Below are 17,460 nucleotides of genomic sequence, written 5' to 3'. Positions count from 1 at the left end.
GCCAACCAACAATCACTCCATGTCGCTTGTGGGAACTCACGAGTACCTGGCTGAAACCATCAAAGGTGAAGGTAATGCGGTGCTGTTGATTGGTGGAATTTTGGGATCTTTCTGTATGAGCTGTTATTTGGTAAAACTCCCTTCAAGGGCTTTGAAAACAGGGCTACCCTGTTTAATAGTCCAAATAATTTCTCTTTCACAAGCTATAATTTTTGTTTCTCTAACATTCAATTTTAATTACAAATTTGGTAAACATTTTCATTTCTAATGCTGGCGAAACTCTAGACATTGAGCACATATCAAAGTTCTACTTTAAAAAATTCAATTGGTTTGTGTTTGGTGGACAGGTGGCTTTTCTTCTAATAAATCATAGAACTGAATTCGGATGTGGAAGGCAATGATGCACTATGGTTTGCTCAATAAAATCTCTGCTTGAAGAATGAATTTTTGGTGTAATATACAGAGTTCTTAGTAAGAAAAGTAATCAGAACTATTACTGCATTGTAGTTAGATGGTTTAGTTGGATTCAAGAAACCAACTGTTTTTATGACTCGAAAATTTCTTTGTTGAAGATTTCTGCTATCAGCAGTGCTAGTCTTACAAAGAAGCCTACAAAGGAGGCATACAAAGTTAACCTCCACCCTTCATCTTCATCATTTCTCTCTCTCTCTCTTTCTCTTTTTCCGTTTTTCCTTTGTTTTTTTCTTCACTTTGTAAGTTTCTTTGTAGAGTTCTTTGTAAGGATAGACTTATTCTTCTGCTATTCCTTTGTTAATTTTCCAAGAAGTGCTGGTGTTGAAATGTAGCAATTTCGGAGAGTTATGGGAATGTTGGTGAAGATTCTATTGAAGACTTCAAAAGGTTATGATTTCTTCTTGTCATGAGACCAGTTATTCTAGTGTTATGATGGTCCTAATCTCACATCCTTTACTACTTGTGCAGTTTAATATGAATGATTGTCCTTTTCAGAAAACGCAGGGCGAAGGGAACGAAAGACGAGAGTTGTTGAAGATATATAGCCACAATATTCCTTGGATTAACATTGATCACAAGTTCGTCTACCATCCCTACGAGGAAGGATGATCTTCGATTAGATTCAATCCTTTAATTACAACATTCTATCCTTATGCTCTTTTCAGGTCTGTCAAATTCTTGCACATAAACGGTGCCATTAGTCACAGTCACAGTTTATCAAATGGAGTTTTAATTATGTCACATTTGTAGGATCCAACCAACTCTCGGATACAATATGTCAACATTGCAATGGCACTAGTAAGCTCTATCATAAGGCACCTTAAGATACTTGAAAGACATTTATTTCCTCTGTTTCATAAGTATCTAAACTTCTAGTAGCAAGTTTCCTTTGATAACTATTTACTAGGGTTCTTTTCAGATGATCAATTCATGTTACTGATGAGTGGAGTGGAGAATAAGGAAGTTGTGACAGCTGAGGTAATTTTTTTTTCTTTAGAAGTCTTGATGCATTTCCGAAAATATTGCGAAATTCATTGTCCGAGCTTGGTCTTTGTAGCATCAATCGATGTTGGTCTATTGTCACTGAAACTCCACCAAGAAAAGCGCTTCACTGTCTTCCATGATGTGAATCAGCCCCTCGTGTTTCATTAGCGGCATGGAGGAGAGGAAGAGGAGCAGCAGCAGAACTGTTTAGAGGAACTCAAAATCCGCAAGTCCTTTTTGTAAAAGCCTGCCCCACTGTCAAGATATTATCCGTTTTGGACACAACACGTTCTGAGAGCTTAGGAGCCTGTCCCAAGCGACGTGGGATATCACACTCTTCTTCTTGATGCACAATGATACTACGAAGAATATGCTTCAAGGATGAATATCTGGAGTTATTCACAACTTCAATTGTTGTTGAAAGTTTCTGCTACTGTCTCCACAAGCTTTTACTTTCTGCACTTCTTCCAGAGATGTGAATAGAGACGCAACAAAGATTATGCTTAGAAGTAGTTTCAGAATCAGACTTGAGAACATTTTGGTTGTACAAATTATAGATTTACATGATTTTTGATGTATTTTACATTTTCTTTCAATTCCTGTATAACTGCCTGCAGCTGCATTTTCTTTTTAACTTCTTGTAATAGAATTTTTCCTGAGGGAGTTAGGCTCATTATGTCCCTTTTCGGGGTGTAGTCTTTTCTTTAATCAATAAAATTTCATCGTATGGTCGAGGTTGCTTCTAAAGGGAGAAAAAAACGAAAAAAAAGAGTACTTATTGCTATACCTTTGTTTCTTATTGCAAACAACCGAGAAAAAATTTCAGTATTCCAAGTCACTATTATTGGATTTCCATTTTTGCCGTTAACTAAATCACCGTTTTTAAATGCCAGTCTTTTTTTCCTTCTTCTCCAGTTGTTCATTTTTTTAAAAAGCCTGACTGTAACACCCAAGTAACGAGCAGTCACTTCACTAATGTCCTCTTTCGCTTCCACAACCACCAAAGAATCTATCAAATCCCCCACAAATTCCCCAAATTTAGACCATTTTCTCAGAACAAACCTCAAACCAAACCATTAAATAAATGGCCATCATCATGAGCTTCGAGCTTCTCAAATGGAGAACAACATCTATACCCTTCTCACTATAGACCGTTGGGAGTCTCTGAACCACATGGACTACAAGTTAGCTTTACTCACACCGGTTCACGGAAAGCTTGGTTTGAGATTTCTCAACTGGGTCATGAAAAGTTTCTGGTTTGGAACTCAATCACTTGACTCACTTACTTCGTTTAACAGCTGATCATGTTCTTGTTAAAGCTAGAGTGTATGATGATGCCCAGGTGATATCGAGGCAGTTATCTTAAAATTTCTTCACTAAATATTTTTCTGTTAAAACAGAGCACCAGAAAACTTGTTGCACACAATCTGCCAAATAAAGACATTTATTACAATCTTGCTCAACCATTAAGAACAAAAAATCAATATATTGCAAGTGATTCCTTTCACCTTCCTTAACAAAGTTGTTGACTAATAGAATACTCTGAATCGACTGAAGGGCTTTAGAGGTTACCAAAAGGTAGTCCACTTGGTTTTACAGGGAACCAAAGAACCAAATAATTCTGTTCGCATGCATTGTCTGTCCAATGTCCAATGTTGAAGCACACCAACTAAAGCTCTAAAATATTCTATTTGCATGCATTTTTGTGCATGCACTTTTTTTATCATGCTATCTACCAAACTGTGTTACATTATCTCAACATTTGTCTTGAGAAATTTCGGATTTTTCGTAGTAAAAATATTACATCAGTTCCCGAAGGCCTACACACTCTTCAGAAGTGCTTATCAATAATTATATTCTATTCCCTGTTAGTGATATTTCAGGTCCACTTGTTGATCATCAAAATTATGCTTCGGCTTGGAATCTGATTGTTCTCACATCAGTTTGAAAATAGCATCTCATTTTGCATTTATGTTTCTTTTGTTTGTTTAAGGTTATTTATTTAAATTTCATTTCGGTGGAAGCCAGTGGACTATTTGAAACTCTGTTCCTGAAGTAAACCATTTCTTTGTGCCATTGATTCTTCTAACTATTATTCAATGAGTCAAATTCTGATGTTTTGCAATTTTTTGAGATTTATAATTTCCATAGATACTGAGCTTTTATTTATCCTATGAACACCAAATTTGGGTTCTTTTTATAGATGATAACTATAAGTTGATGATTGGACTTAAAAAGAAAGCCGTGATTGCAGAGGTAATGTCCTGCTTCTTCTGATGTCTTTTCATTCAATCAGTGGCTTGAACTCTTTTGGCATTGAACTGATACCGAGTTTTTGTTAAAACAAGGAGCTCAATTTAGAGTTGGAAGGAAATGGTACACTATGCTTTGTGGAGCTCCAGCTGATTTTAGCCCCATAAAGGCAGAAGCAACAGAGACTATGCTTGGAGAACAAATTTTTAGAGTTATTTAGAGGGTTCGAATCCAAAAGTCATGTTGTTAAAGTATGTGATATTTTGCTGGAAACTGGTTTGCAATTCAAGTTTGTATTTTTGGCCCAAGTTTGAGTATGTTAAAGGCTGTCTTTCAATGCTGTATTTGGTTGGTTTTTTGAAAGTATTATGTGATGTTTTCAGGTGATGACCGCCGGCGATTAAGGCCATTATATGTCATTGTAAATTAGTATTAGTTAGGGTTGTTTAGAATGCCTTGTATTTGCAAAAAGTTCTCACTGTAAGGGTGGTTGTAATAGTGAAGAATTTTGTGTTTATATTCCCCTGTTCAATGAACGAAAACAGAGCAGACATGAACTGAAGTTTTTTCTCTCTTTCATACATGTTAACCATCTTTCTCTTAGCATAACCAGACTCAAAAACCTATACATGTGTCACAAGTGTAGTTAGAACAACTATTATCATATTTTACCAATTCTTGGAGTTCTTCCTGGGGTGTGAGTGCATAAATGTTGGGATCTTGGTTGCAGAAGAGGTCTCGGAATGTTGGTTTCTAGTGCATTGTGGCTCAAATATGCCAATTTTTTTGTTAAGAACAGTACTATCTCTCATTTTGTAACTTTTCTACATATTGTCTTTGGTCATTGTTTTTGTGAGTTGAGTGAAAAAACAATAACACATAAGATGATTAGGTGATTAACTTGCCGAGTAAGAGTCCTAATTCATAGGATCTTAACTGAATTAGGAAATAGGATGTAGGCAAATTTAGGGTTTAATGGGAACTTTGGGCTCTTTGGAGTGACCATTGGCTAATGGGCCTGAGCCTAAGTGGGCTAATGATGAGGTCTAATTCGAGGTATGACCTTGGTAGTTGAATGATCCAATTCGTGATTAGCCGAGTTGGTGCAATGGTTGACTCGTAATGTGGATCTTATCGTAGGCCCAACTGGAATTGGGCTAAAACATTGGGCCACATAGTAAATGTTTCGTATTGGGCATGATAAGACTCATTACAATTTCTGACCCATACAACGCGTTAAAGTATTTAAATGAAACTTTGTTTTTATACATGCTTTGCTCTCGATTAGACATTTGTTAATTTACTTGCAGCATAGAAATTTTTGTTATTCAATCATTCCCAAGGGTATTATTTCATTAACCCAATTTTAAACATAATTTTAGCTACAAAATGTGCTTACTGAAAGCTGAAATATGGTACGGTGAGAAAAAGATAATTCTTACAAGGCCCCATTAATATTTGAAAGAGAATCAAACGGTGATTACAAAGCTCCCAATCTTCTACAACGCATTTTAAGTCTTTTTAATAATGTATGACCTGGAGCTGATCTCACACGTTTCCAGGCAAGTTTTAATATCTCCAAACTTTTTGGTTTAATTTTTAGGTCCCTCCGCTTTTAGGCAACAACTTAAATCTGTGTTTGAGGTAATAAAAATAGGTTGACAAACTCTTCTCATTAACTTTCTCTCACAAACGCGACGTATCAACTTACAATTAGTCAAACGGGACTCATTGTTAGACAGGCAAGACTAATTACGAGCTGATCAATTACAAATTGTCATATCGTATTTGTAAAAGAAAGTTAATGATAAAAGTTTGTGAGTGTAGTATTACCCGTGTCTGAGGTGGGAATAGCAATTGGGATGGGTTAAAACCTAACCCAATTAATGAGTTAAACCCATATAAAATTTACCCACCTTACTTCATTATCTAAAGTTAAGATATAGATTGCGGTGGGTTTGGGTTTGCGTTATATATTTTTAGATTAATTTTTTTAATATAAATAAGGATATGTGTAAGTATTCAATTAATAAACTTTTATCGGAAAAAGATATATGTCAATTTAATCCAGCTGTCCTTCTATTTTAAAATTTTACATTGAATTATCAATTTAATGTACATAATTGTATTAATTATTAATTGTTGAAAAAAATTAAATTTGTGGATATACAGTTACCCACCCCGTACTGATTACAAACCCAATGGGTTTACCCGTTCTTACCCAAACCCAATCCTTAATGGGGTGGGCTGATTACATGGAGGGTGCCCGGCTGATTATATAGGCCAGTAGAAGTCCAATGAGTTGGGCTGATGCTTGGAAATTTACTAAAACAAACACACTATGGACGGCTACGAAGAGAATCCATTTATCCATTTTACTTTTCATTTTCTGAGTCTCTAAATCCATTCTCCTAATTTCTCCTTTTCATTTTCTTATCACAAATTCAACAACTCAAACACCAATTTCCATCTCTTTATCTTGCAGACACTGCTTCCTTGCAGAATCCATATCACTAATTTCAGGTAAGGAAAAACAACCTTCATATCACCACCACTTTTATAGTTGAGTGTAGAGAAATTTAACAAAACAATCATTATTTTTTATAATTTTAAAGTAGCTTCAGAATTAATTAATCATCATGCTTAAAGAGTTATAGTTTATTGCATTTGTGTATGTAATAGTTCAAGGATTCATAGCTTCGGAAAACCAGTTTCTCTTACTTTCACTCTCACTGTTCTTAATAATTATCAATGGTGTGAAATAGTTTATCACTGTTCTTAATAAGAATCCATCGTTTTTTTTTCCCTGAATGTTTCTAAATATATATTTAGAAAACTGGTAAGGTCGTGTTAGTACCAGACTTGGTTCAAAGGTTCAATTTCACTGTCCTAAAAAAGTTCGATTACTGTTATTACTACAAGAAAATTACATAAAAATTAGTAACTGATTATCATCCTTCTCTTTCTTGATTGTTGCTCTTCATCTGATTATCACCCTTCTCTGTATGAGAATTTTAATTCATTCTTATCATTTCTTCCTACGTAGTCAAAACCATGCCAGTGGGAGAAGTCTTTCTTGGTGCTTTTCTTCAGGTGTTGTTCGACAGATTGGCGCCGCGTAAGCTGTCGCTCTTTCCATGTGAAGATGGGATACGTTCAGAGTTGAAGCAGTGGAAGAGAAAGTTTTTAATGATCCAGGCAGTGCTCAACGATGCCGAGGAGAAGCAACTGACGAACGAGGCTGTGAAAATGTGGATGGAGGATCTCCAAGACTTGGCTTATGACGTGGAGGACATCCTGGATGAGTATGCTACTCAGGTTCTAGAGCGGGAATTGATGACGGAACAACCGACAAACAGAATTGCTGATTATTTCTCTTCTTGGACTCCAAGTGCTCTGATTTCCCAGACTGATATGAAGTCCAAGATAGAAGAGATTACTTCCCGTTTAGAAGATCTCTGTGAAGAAAAGAATGATCTTGGCCTGAAAGAGATTGCTGGAGGCTCATCTACTGTTTCATGGCAAAGACCACCTAGTACATGTGTGCCAACTGAACCAGCGGTTATCGGAAGAGATGCTGATAAAGCCGAGATACTTAAAATGGTGTCAACCAATAAACAGAGTAGTGGCAGCTTTCATGTAATACCCATTGTTGGCCTAGGAGGAGTTGGCAAAACAACACTTGCTCGGGAGGTGTACAACGACAAGGCAGTGGCGGATTTCAATCCAAAAGCATGGGCATGTGTTTCGGATGATTTTGATGTTATGGGAATTTCCAAGGCGATTCTTGAGTCAATCACTTCATCATCTTGTAGTCTACAGAACTTAAATGAAGTCCAGGTTCAGTTGAAAAACAAGGTAACTGGAAAAAAATTCCTCCTTGTATTAGATGATGTTTGGAGCAGAGATTATGGCTTGTGGGAAACCCTTAAATCTCCCTTCATGGCTGGGGCACCAGGAAGTAGGATAATTGTGACGACACGCAGCATCGATGTAGCTTTAACAATGGGACACAGTGAATATTTTAAGTTGGAAGTTCTTTCAAATGATGATTGTTGGGGCATATTCGAGAAGCATGTATCTGGGAGCACGGTTGTTGTTTCAGGCCAGAATTTAAATTCAATTCGTGATAAAGTTGTTGAGAAGTGCAGAGGGTTACCCTTAGCAGCCAGGACTCTCGGGGGTCTTTTACGATCTAAGCAAAGATATGATGAGTGGGAAGATGCATTGAACAGTAAATTATGGGATTTACCTGAAGAAAATGGCATTCTCTCTGTTTTGAGACTAAGCTACCATCATCTTCCTTCGCATTTAAATGATGTTTTGTTATATTGTTCATTTTCCCAAGGATTATGAATTTATTGGATAAGGAACTTATCCTATTATGGATGGCAGAAGGTCTTATCAACAATCTAAAACAGCATATGGAAGACTTAGGTAGTGAGTATTTTCGTGATTTACTGTCGAGGTCAATATTTCAACGGTCAAGTATCATGGTTCAATTTATAATGCATGACCTTGTCAATGTTTGGCTCAATGGATATCTAGAGAAACAAGTTTTAGATTGGAGGATGAATGCAGTCTCATGTCAATAAAGATTGATAGAATTCGACATTCTTCTTACATTTAGACGTTATGAAGTAAAAAAGAATTTTGAAGCTCTCTATAGTTGAGTCCTTGAGGACGTTGCTGAGAATATTCTTGCCATTATGGTAGAAACAACTTACGTTACTAAGACGGTTTTTTTGGATTTATGCCAAAGCTCAAAAAACTGAAGCACTATCTTTACCATACTACATGTGATGGAACTACCCAACTCAATTGGAGATCTAAGACATCTAAGTACATTAACCTTTCTGAAACGGGGATAAAATGTTTATCTGAGTCAACATGTTTACTGTTCAATTTACAAAGTTTGATGTTGAAAATTGTTGCTGTCTTGAGAAGTTGCCTTCACACGTGGGAATTTGATCAATCTATGCCTTTTTGATATTAGAGGGTCAATATTAATAAGGGAGATACCATTGGGAGTGAAAAACTTAAAATGTTTGAAGACACTGTCAATTTTATTGTTGTAGAGTACTGGATCTAGCTTGAAGGATTTGAAAAGCTTAAAGTTTCTTTGCGGAGAGCTCTGCATTTCACTTTTAGAGAATGCAGTGGATTGTCAAGACAACAGAGATAGATTGTGCAGAAGGACTAGAAGTGTTGGCACTAGAATGGAGTTCATCTAATCCCTCGCAAGATGAAGCAGTGAAAATTGTTCTTGACATTTTACAACCTCATGAAAATCTTAAAAATCTCACAATAGAATTATGGAGCGCCAAAACTTTCATCTTGGATGGAGATCCATCATTCTCCCACCATGGTGGATTGGGTTGGATGGATGATGAAAACTGCACAACCTTGCCTTCGCTAGCACTGATGGCTCACTTCGGAACCTGACAATCAGATTGATGGGAAAATAAAAAAATAGGTGGTGAGGTTTATGGAGAGCATTGCTCAAAGTCTTTTCAATCGTTGCAGACTCTTTGTTTTTGAGGATTTGTTTGAGATTTGCAGGAGTGGGAGGATACTGCTCACAGTACTACAAGCCACTGACTGAGTGTGGTGGCACAAACTTACCTCTCTTAGAAGACTCTCAATTTCGGATTATCTTTTCCAGAGAGAGATCATAAAATAAAGTTTCCCATCTCTCTAATACATCTGAGCATCGTTAGCTTCCCGAAATTGAAATACCTGTCTTCCAAAACTTTCCAAGTTCTTACACCTCTTGAATCTTTGACTTTCAGGTTGCCCAAATCTCAGATCCTTGCCAGACCTTCCATCCTCACTTTTGTCACTATATATTTATAATTGTCCTTTAATAAAAAACAGTGCAAAAGGAATGAAGCAAGATGGTCCAAGATAGTTCACATCCCTCGCGTTGATTAAATAATAAACTCATCTACACTCTGGAAGAGGAAATGAGCTGAATCCGATACTAATTCCTTCCACCATTGTAATCATTTAGGTACGTCAATTTTTGGCTCATAGAACAATTTTTGTATCCCTTAACCCTTTTAAACCTGAATCCAAATTCTATAACATGATTTGGTAACCCAATTTTTGAGGTTTTGGTGCCTGAGTTTAGAGAATATTTTGCAAGGAAGTGGGACATTAGTTGTTACATCATTGCAATCTGAATATCTTGCTGATCTACATCCTTAATCTATATCACTTAGACAAACAAAGTAGCTATCTTTCCTTGAAAATAAATCATTTTATTTGTGACTTTCTTTATGCAGGTTCTGTGTAGCAGAAGTTCTCCTTGCTCTTATGCCTCCATATACTTGGGATTGTTTACTGGAACCTTAAGCCAGAAATGTTCTTGTATGGGAAGATGGACATATAATGCTCTCTGACTTTGGTCTTACCCTTCATTGTGCTGTCAGCCTAACAGTAGTAAGTCGTCAACACTCGGCTGAAATTTATTCATTTGACATGCCTGCACCTAGCCCCTCGTGTATCAAACCATCATGTCTTCCCACTACAACTTGTTTTTCTTCTCGATCCTTTTGAAAATCCAAGAAAGTTCAGAAACCAAAGAATGAAACCGGGAACAGTTACCCCACTGCCAGACTGATTGCTGAGCCAACCAACCTCGCTCCATGTCGCTTGTGGAACTCACGAGTACCTGGCACCTGAAACCATCAAGGTGAAGGAATGCCGTGCTGTTGATTGTTGGAATTTTGGGATCTTTCTGTATGAGCTATTATTGGTAAAACTCCCTTCAAGGGCTCCGAAAAAGGGCTGCCCTGTTTAATAGTCCAAATAATTTCTCTTTCACAGCTATATTTTTGTTGTCTCTAACTTTCATTTTAATTACAAATTTGGTAAACATTTTCATTTCTAATGCTGGCCGAAACTCTAGACATTGAGCACATATCAAAGTTCTACTTTAAAAATTCAATTGGTTTGTGTTTGGTGGACAGGTGGCTTTTCTTCTAATAAATCATAGAACTCCTTCGGATGTGGAAGGCAATGATAATGCACCATGGTTTGCTCATAAGTATGTGCTAGAAGAATGAATTTTTGGTGTAATATAGAGAGTTCTTAGTAAGAAAAGTAATCAGAACTATTACTGCATTGTAGTTAGATAATTTAGGGGATTCAGAACACCTGTGTTTAGGACTTGAAAATTTCTTTATTGAGGTTCTGCTATTCCTTTGTTAATTTTCAAGAGGTGCTGCTGTTCAAATGTTGCAATTTAGTAGAGTTATGACAAATGTTGGTGAAGATTCTATTGAAGCCTTCAAAAGGTTATGATTTCTTCTTGTCATGAGACCAGTTATTCTAGTGTTATGATGGTCCTAATCTCACATCCTTTACTACTTGTGCAGTTTATATGAATGATTGTCCTTTTCAGAAAACGCAGGGCGAAGGGAACGAAAGACGAGAGTTTGTTGAAGATATATCCACAATACTTTGGATAAACTTGATCACAAGTTCGTCTAGAATGTATGATGATGCCCAGGTGATATTAAATATTTTTCTGTTAAACAGAGCACCAGAAAACTTGTTGCACACAATGTGCCAAATAAAGACTTTATTACAATCTTGCTCAACCATTAAGAACAAAATTTTCAATATACTGCAAGTGATTCATTTCACCTTCCTTAACAAAGTTGTTGAATAATAGATACTCTGAATCGACTGAAGGATTTAGAGTTACCAAAAGGTAGTCCACATGGTTTTACAAGGAACAAAGCACCAATAATTCTATTCGCATGCATTGTCTGTCCAATGTCCAATGTTGAAGACACACAAATAAGCTCTAAAATATTCTACCAAAACTGTGTTACATTATCTCAACATTTGCTCTTGAAAAATTTCGGATTTTGTGTTGTAAAACCATTACATCAGTTCCCGAAGGTCTACACAGTCTTCGTAATCTTCGTTTTTGGTAAAAAAATGCCCAAGTCTTGTTTGTTTACCGGAAGACGGCCTTCCTAATACTGTTTCAGAAGTGCTATCAATAATTGTAGAAGCTCAAAGCTCTATCTCTTCAATGCCTAGCCTTATAGATGTCCAAATATGGCTTTCTCTCCTGACAAATTGAACTCTGCCACTTTACTAACCTCTTCTTCTGAACTCAGCTTCCTGAAATTAATGCTCCACTGGAATATACGGAAATAAAACAGAGTACAAAATGGACTCATATAATTTAATATGATATTATGTTATAAATCACCACAACGACAACCACCACAAACACTCACCCTCTACCAGCCAACAAAACACTTAACACTACCTTTTTCAAATCTCGTAATTTTTTCAAATAAATTCACAATGCCCGAGTGTGGAGGCTTGAAGTTAGAAGAGAGGCATAGTTGCGGCTTGAAGGCTTGAGCTTGGGTCAAGACGTGACGGGCTGCCGTTCGCCGGAGACCTTCCACGGCGGACCCATGCTCATCCTTGCTCAATCCGTCATGGCTGCAGTGTTTTCTTTAATTGTTAAAGAGAGAGGGAAGTGAAGAAGAGAGAAAAACAACAAGAAAGAGGTAAAAGAGAACGAGAGACGAAGGAGGAGAGAAAATACTTTAGTCACATATTACCTACAAACCCTTAGTTAGTTGATTAATTACCAAAATCCACGTTGACCAATTATACCTACATACTCAAATTACCTAAATGCCCTTTATCCTTTGACTTTTTTGACCGTTTGGAAAGGGCGTATTTTCGGCAAATGATTTAGGGGGGTTCAAATTATTAATTTGCTCGCACCGATTGGCAAAATTAGGATTGAATTGGGTTGAGATTGGGTGAAACTTGTATACTTTGGTTGTGTGAAATCCTCTTCTTCATTGTTTTCTTCTGTATTGTCAATTGTTTGTATGTTGGTTGAAGACATAATTGTTTCAAGCTTGGGATCCTTGTTAGCTTCTGTGCACCAAGTGTTCGAAATTGCCTCAGTTGGATTTTTGTTACAATCACTTGAGGTTGAATATCCCAAAATCTACAACTCACTGGCATGGTGAGGCTTTCCCAAACTCACCTCTCTTACAACACTCAGGACTAGTAAATACCCAAATGCTGTCTCTTTTCCAGGGGAAGAGATGAAGTTGCCAACTTCTCCAACTTCTATGAAAATTGAAAGCTTCACAGAATTGAAATACCTATCTCCCAAGGTTTTCCAAAATCTCACCTCTCTTGAAGGTTCGTCAATCTATGTTTGCCCAAATCTTACATCCTTACCAGACCTTCCATCCTGGCTTCTGCGACTATATTTGGACGTTCTCCTTTGCTGAACAACGATGCAAAAGGAATGAAGGACGGAGTATTAAGATGGATTGAAGTTCACTTAGAAACTGTGGAAATGGCTGGATCGGTCAATCACCTCACTTCATTCTTATGGCTATTCAGTCAGTCAATCTCTGGAACCACACCATTATTTTATCAAGACCATTTAAATTGTATAGAACAGAGATCTAATTATAATATGTGGCTCCTGTAGGAACCACTGAAAGATGAACTCTGGGATGCAATATGCCAACATGTCAATGGCAATGGTAAGCTTTACTATTTGGCGTGTTAAGACAATTTGAATTCTCACTGTTGATTTATTGAAGTCTTTTTTTTCTCAGCTAATAGCAGAGCTCACCTCATGGACATAAAACTTAAATTAAATTTTTGCAAGGCTACTTTTCATTCACTTGCCAATAACAATATGTAAGAAATTGCAATTCTATTCTATTCAGGCTCACTGTGTTCATCAAATATTGCTTCGCTTGGAATCTGATTGTTCTCACATCAATTTGAAAATAGCATCTCATTTTGCATTTATGTTCTTTTTGTTTGTTTAGGGTATTTATTTATATTTCATTTCGGTGGAAGCCAGTGGACTATTTGAAACTCTGTTCTTGAAGTAAACATTTCTTTGTGCCATTGATTCTTCTAACTATTATTCAATGAGTCAAATTCTGTTTTTTGCAATTTTTGAGATTATAATTTCCATATACTAAGCTTTTTTTTTTATACTATGACACCAATTTGGGTTCTTTTTGTAGATGATAACTACATGTTGATGATTGGACTTAAAAAAAAGCCGTGATTCAGAGGTAATACTTGTTTCTTCTTATGCCTTTTCTTTCAACCAATGGCCTGAACTCTTTTGGCATTGAACTGATACCGGGTTTTGTTAAACAGGAGCTCAATTTAGAGTTTGTAAGGAAATGGTACCTATGCTTTGTGGAGCTCCAGCGGATTTTAGCCCAATACAGGCACAGCAACAGAGACTATGCTTGGAGAACAACAAATTTTTAGAGTTATTTAGTGAGTTCGAATCCAAAAGTCATGTGTCACAATGTATTCAGAACAACTATTATCATATTTTACCAATTCGTGGCTAAGATTGTGAGTGCAGAAATGTTGGGGATCTTGGTTGCAAAGAGGTCTCAAAATGTTGATTTTAAATTTAAAATAAACTTTCACTTAATCATCGTTTGCTACATAAATTTGTGAAAAAGTTTGTATAAAAAGATTGTAATGTAGATTATGCAGTGGATTGTCAAGACACAACAGAGTGATGTTGTGCGAGAAGGACTTAGAAGTGTTGGCACTAGAATGGAGTTCATCTAATCCCTCGAAGATGAAGCAGTGAAAATTGTTCTTGACATTTTACAACCTCATGAAAATCTTAAAACTCACAATAAAATTATGGGGCCAAAAACTTTCGTCTTGGATAGATCCATCATTCTCCACCATGGTGGATTTGGAATTGGATGGATGTGAAAACTGCACAACCTTGCCTTCGCTAGCACTGATGGGCTCACTTCGGAACCTGACAATCAGATTGATGGGAAAAATAAAAAAGATAGGTGGTGAGGTTTATGGAGAGGATTGCTCAAGTCTTTTCAATCGTTGCAGACTCTTTGTTTTGAGGATTGCAGGAGTGGGAGTATTGGGACCCTGTAGATAATGACCATGTCAAAAGATACCCTCGTCTCCATAACTTTCAATTTCTCAATGTCCTAAACTCTCTGGAAGATTACCTAATCATCTTCCTTTGTTGGGTAATCTTTGATTGATGAGTGTGAGCAGTTAGTGGTTTCATTTTCAAGCCTTCCAATGCTCAGATCATTAGAAATAAATAGATGCAAAGGCATGGTTTGTTTAGCCCAGTTGATTCAGAGGCGCTAAACTCCATAGTATAGTGTGGAGAATCAAACTTTCCAGTGTTTAGAAGTTGGTCAAGGGAGATTTCAGAAACTAGAACATCTGTCGATTGTTGGCTGTGAAGAGCTCATACATTTATGGCCAAATAAGATTTGTCCAGAGAATGCACCACAAGAGTTGAGTTGCTTCACCTCCCTTCAAGAGCTGCATTTAAAAGAACTCCGGATCTTGTTTCGTTTCCAGATGGTTTACTTTCAATCTTGAGCAGAAGTTACTATCAGCCAATGTGACGCCCTAACACTCCTGCACGAGGGGTTGAAGCATAGCCATGCACATCTCAGTTCTTAATGGTTTATGATTGTCCTTCTCTAACATTCATTGTGAGAGGCCGTTTACCTACATCTCTAAAAGAGCTTTCTATTTTTAGATGTGAAAATTTTGTGTGCGTTTTTGGGATAGAGAGATATTTCTACGTCTTCTCCATCTTCTTCGTATTCATTGTACATGGTGACGACGTGGAGAATACTAGCACATCTCTTCTCTACAAATTAAGATACAGGAATGCCATTCTCTGACCGTTTATCCTCAACAGACCAGTTACCTTCAACACTCCGGGAGCTTTCTCTTTCAAACTGTTCAAGTCTCAGAACCTTGGACAGTTTATCAAAGGGACTTGTGTCCCTTTTTATTAGCAGCTCCCAAAGCTAGAGTCACTAGTGTCTGGGAGTTTTTGACTGTAACATGCCTATTGATATTCTTTCTATCCAGATGTGAAAACCTTAAATCCATGCCGGAGGGCTACACACTCTTTGCAAACTAAGTTTTCTGATATCAGTTATTGCCCAAGTTTTGTTTCGTTTCCAAAAGATGGGTTTCCTGACACTGATTTAGAAGTATATATCTTGGGTGTGAGAACTACAAGCCCTACTAGCCGCATACACACCCTCAAATCTCTTCAAAAGCTATCCTTATTGCAATGTCCCTAATATCGAATCCATTACAGCAGAAGATTTCCCCTCCAACCTAAAATCACTTACACTTCCTCTCAGTATCTACAAGCCACTGACTGAGTGTGGTTGGCCACAAACTTACCTCTCTAAGAAGACTCTCAATTTCGGGATTATCTTTTCCAGAGGAGGAGATCATAAAATAAAGTTTCCCATCTCTCTAATACATCTGAGCATCGTTAGCTTCCCGAAATTGAAATACCTGTCTTCCAAAACTTTCCAGTTCTTACACCTCTTGAATCTTTGACTTCAGTGGTTGCCCAAATCTCAGATCCTTGCCAACCTTCCATCCTCCTCTTTGGTCACTATATATTTATAATTGTCCTTTAATAGAAAAAAAGTGCAAAAGAATAGACAGAATGGTCCAAGATAGTTCACATCCCTCGCGTTGAGGTAAATAATAACTCATCTACACTCTGGAAGAGGAAATGAGCTGAATCCGATACTAATTCCCCACCATTGTAATCAATTTAGGTACGTCAATTTTTGGCTCATAGAACATTTTTGTATCCCTTAACCCTTTTAAACCTGAATCCAATTCTATAACATGATTTGGTAACCTAATTTTTGAGGTTTTTGTGCCTGAGTTTAGAGAATATTTTGCAAGGAGTGGGGACATTAGTTGTTACATGCATATTGCATCTGAATATCTTGCTGATCTACATCCTTAATCTATATCACTTAGACAACACAGATTAGGCTATCTTTCCTTGAAAATAAATCATGTTTTATGTGACTTTCTTTATGCAGGTTTCTGTGTAGCAGAAGTTCTCCTTGCCTTTAATACCTCCATATACTTGGGATTGTTTACTGGAACCTTAAGCCAGAAAATGTTCTTGTATGGGAAATGGACATATATGCTCTCTACTTTGGTCTTACCCTTCATTGTGCTGTCAGCCTAACAGTAGTGAAGTCGTCAACACTCGGGTCTGAAATTTATTCATTTGACATGCCCTGCACCTAGCCCTCTGTATCAACCATCATGTCTTCCCACTACAACTTGTTTTTCTTCCTCCAATCCTTTTGAAAATCCAAGAAAGTTCATAAACCAAGAATGAAACTGGAACAGTTTACCCCACTGCCAGAACTGATTGCTAGCCAACCAACATCGCTCCATGTCGCTTGTGGGGAACTCACGAGTACTGGCGCCTGAAACCATCAAAGGTGAAGGGAATGCGGTCTGTTGATTGGGGAATTTGGGGATCTTTCTGTATAAGCTATTATTTGGTAAAACTCCCTTCAAGGGCTCGAAAACAGGGCTACCCTGTTTATTAGTCAAATAATTTCTCTTTTCACAGCTATAATTTTTGTTGTCTCTGACTTTCATTTTAATTACAATTTGGTAAACATTTTCATTTCTAATGCTGGCCGAAACTCTAGACATTGAGCACATTCAAAGTTCCTTTAAAATTCATTGGTTGTGTTTGGTGGACATGTGGCTTTTCTTCTAATAATCATAGAACTCCTTTCGGATGTTGAAGGCAATGATAATGCACCATGGTTTGCTCAATAAAGTCTGTGCTTGAAGAATGAATTTTTGGTGTAATATAGAGAGTTCTTAGTAAGAAAAGTAATCAGAACTATT

General features: G+C 37.1%; 1 protein-coding gene and 1 long non-coding RNA gene across 4 annotated transcripts; both read left to right on the top strand.

Moving 5' to 3' along the window:
* Nucleotides 1–755: 755 nt before the first annotated feature.
* Nucleotides 756–2,192, top strand: LOC116117839. 3 transcript variants are annotated; one of them, XR_004126048.1, is made up of 5 exons: nt 756–861; nt 979–1,139; nt 1,225–1,272; nt 1,394–1,452; nt 1,532–2,192. It is a non-coding gene; the product is annotated as an uncharacterized LOC116117839 (long non-coding RNA). The 3 variants fall into 3 exon arrangements; XR_004126047.1 differs by having other exon boundaries at nt 970–1,139; XR_004126046.1 differs by having other exon boundaries at nt 943–1,139.
* A 3,917-nt stretch (nt 2,193–6,109) lies between these two features.
* On the top strand, nt 6,110–8,067 carry LOC116117882 (putative disease resistance RPP13-like protein 1). Its single transcript, XM_031403888.1, has 2 exons — nt 6,110–6,234; nt 6,758–8,067. Exon 2 carries the CDS (start codon nt 6,766–6,768, stop codon nt 8,065–8,067), a length of 1,302 nt encoding a protein of 433 aa, XP_031259748.1. The 5' UTR covers nt 6,110–6,234; nt 6,758–6,765.
* Nucleotides 8,068–17,460: the final 9,393 nt, after the last annotated feature.

Source organism: Pistacia vera, unplaced genomic scaffold, assembly GCF_008641045.1.
Source record: "Pistacia vera cultivar Batoury unplaced genomic scaffold, PisVer_v2 Contig824, whole genome shotgun sequence".
In the NCBI taxonomy this organism is placed as follows: domain Eukaryota; kingdom Viridiplantae; phylum Streptophyta; class Magnoliopsida; order Sapindales; family Anacardiaceae; genus Pistacia; species Pistacia vera.
This window is presented reverse-complemented; position numbering and strand designations above follow the sequence as displayed.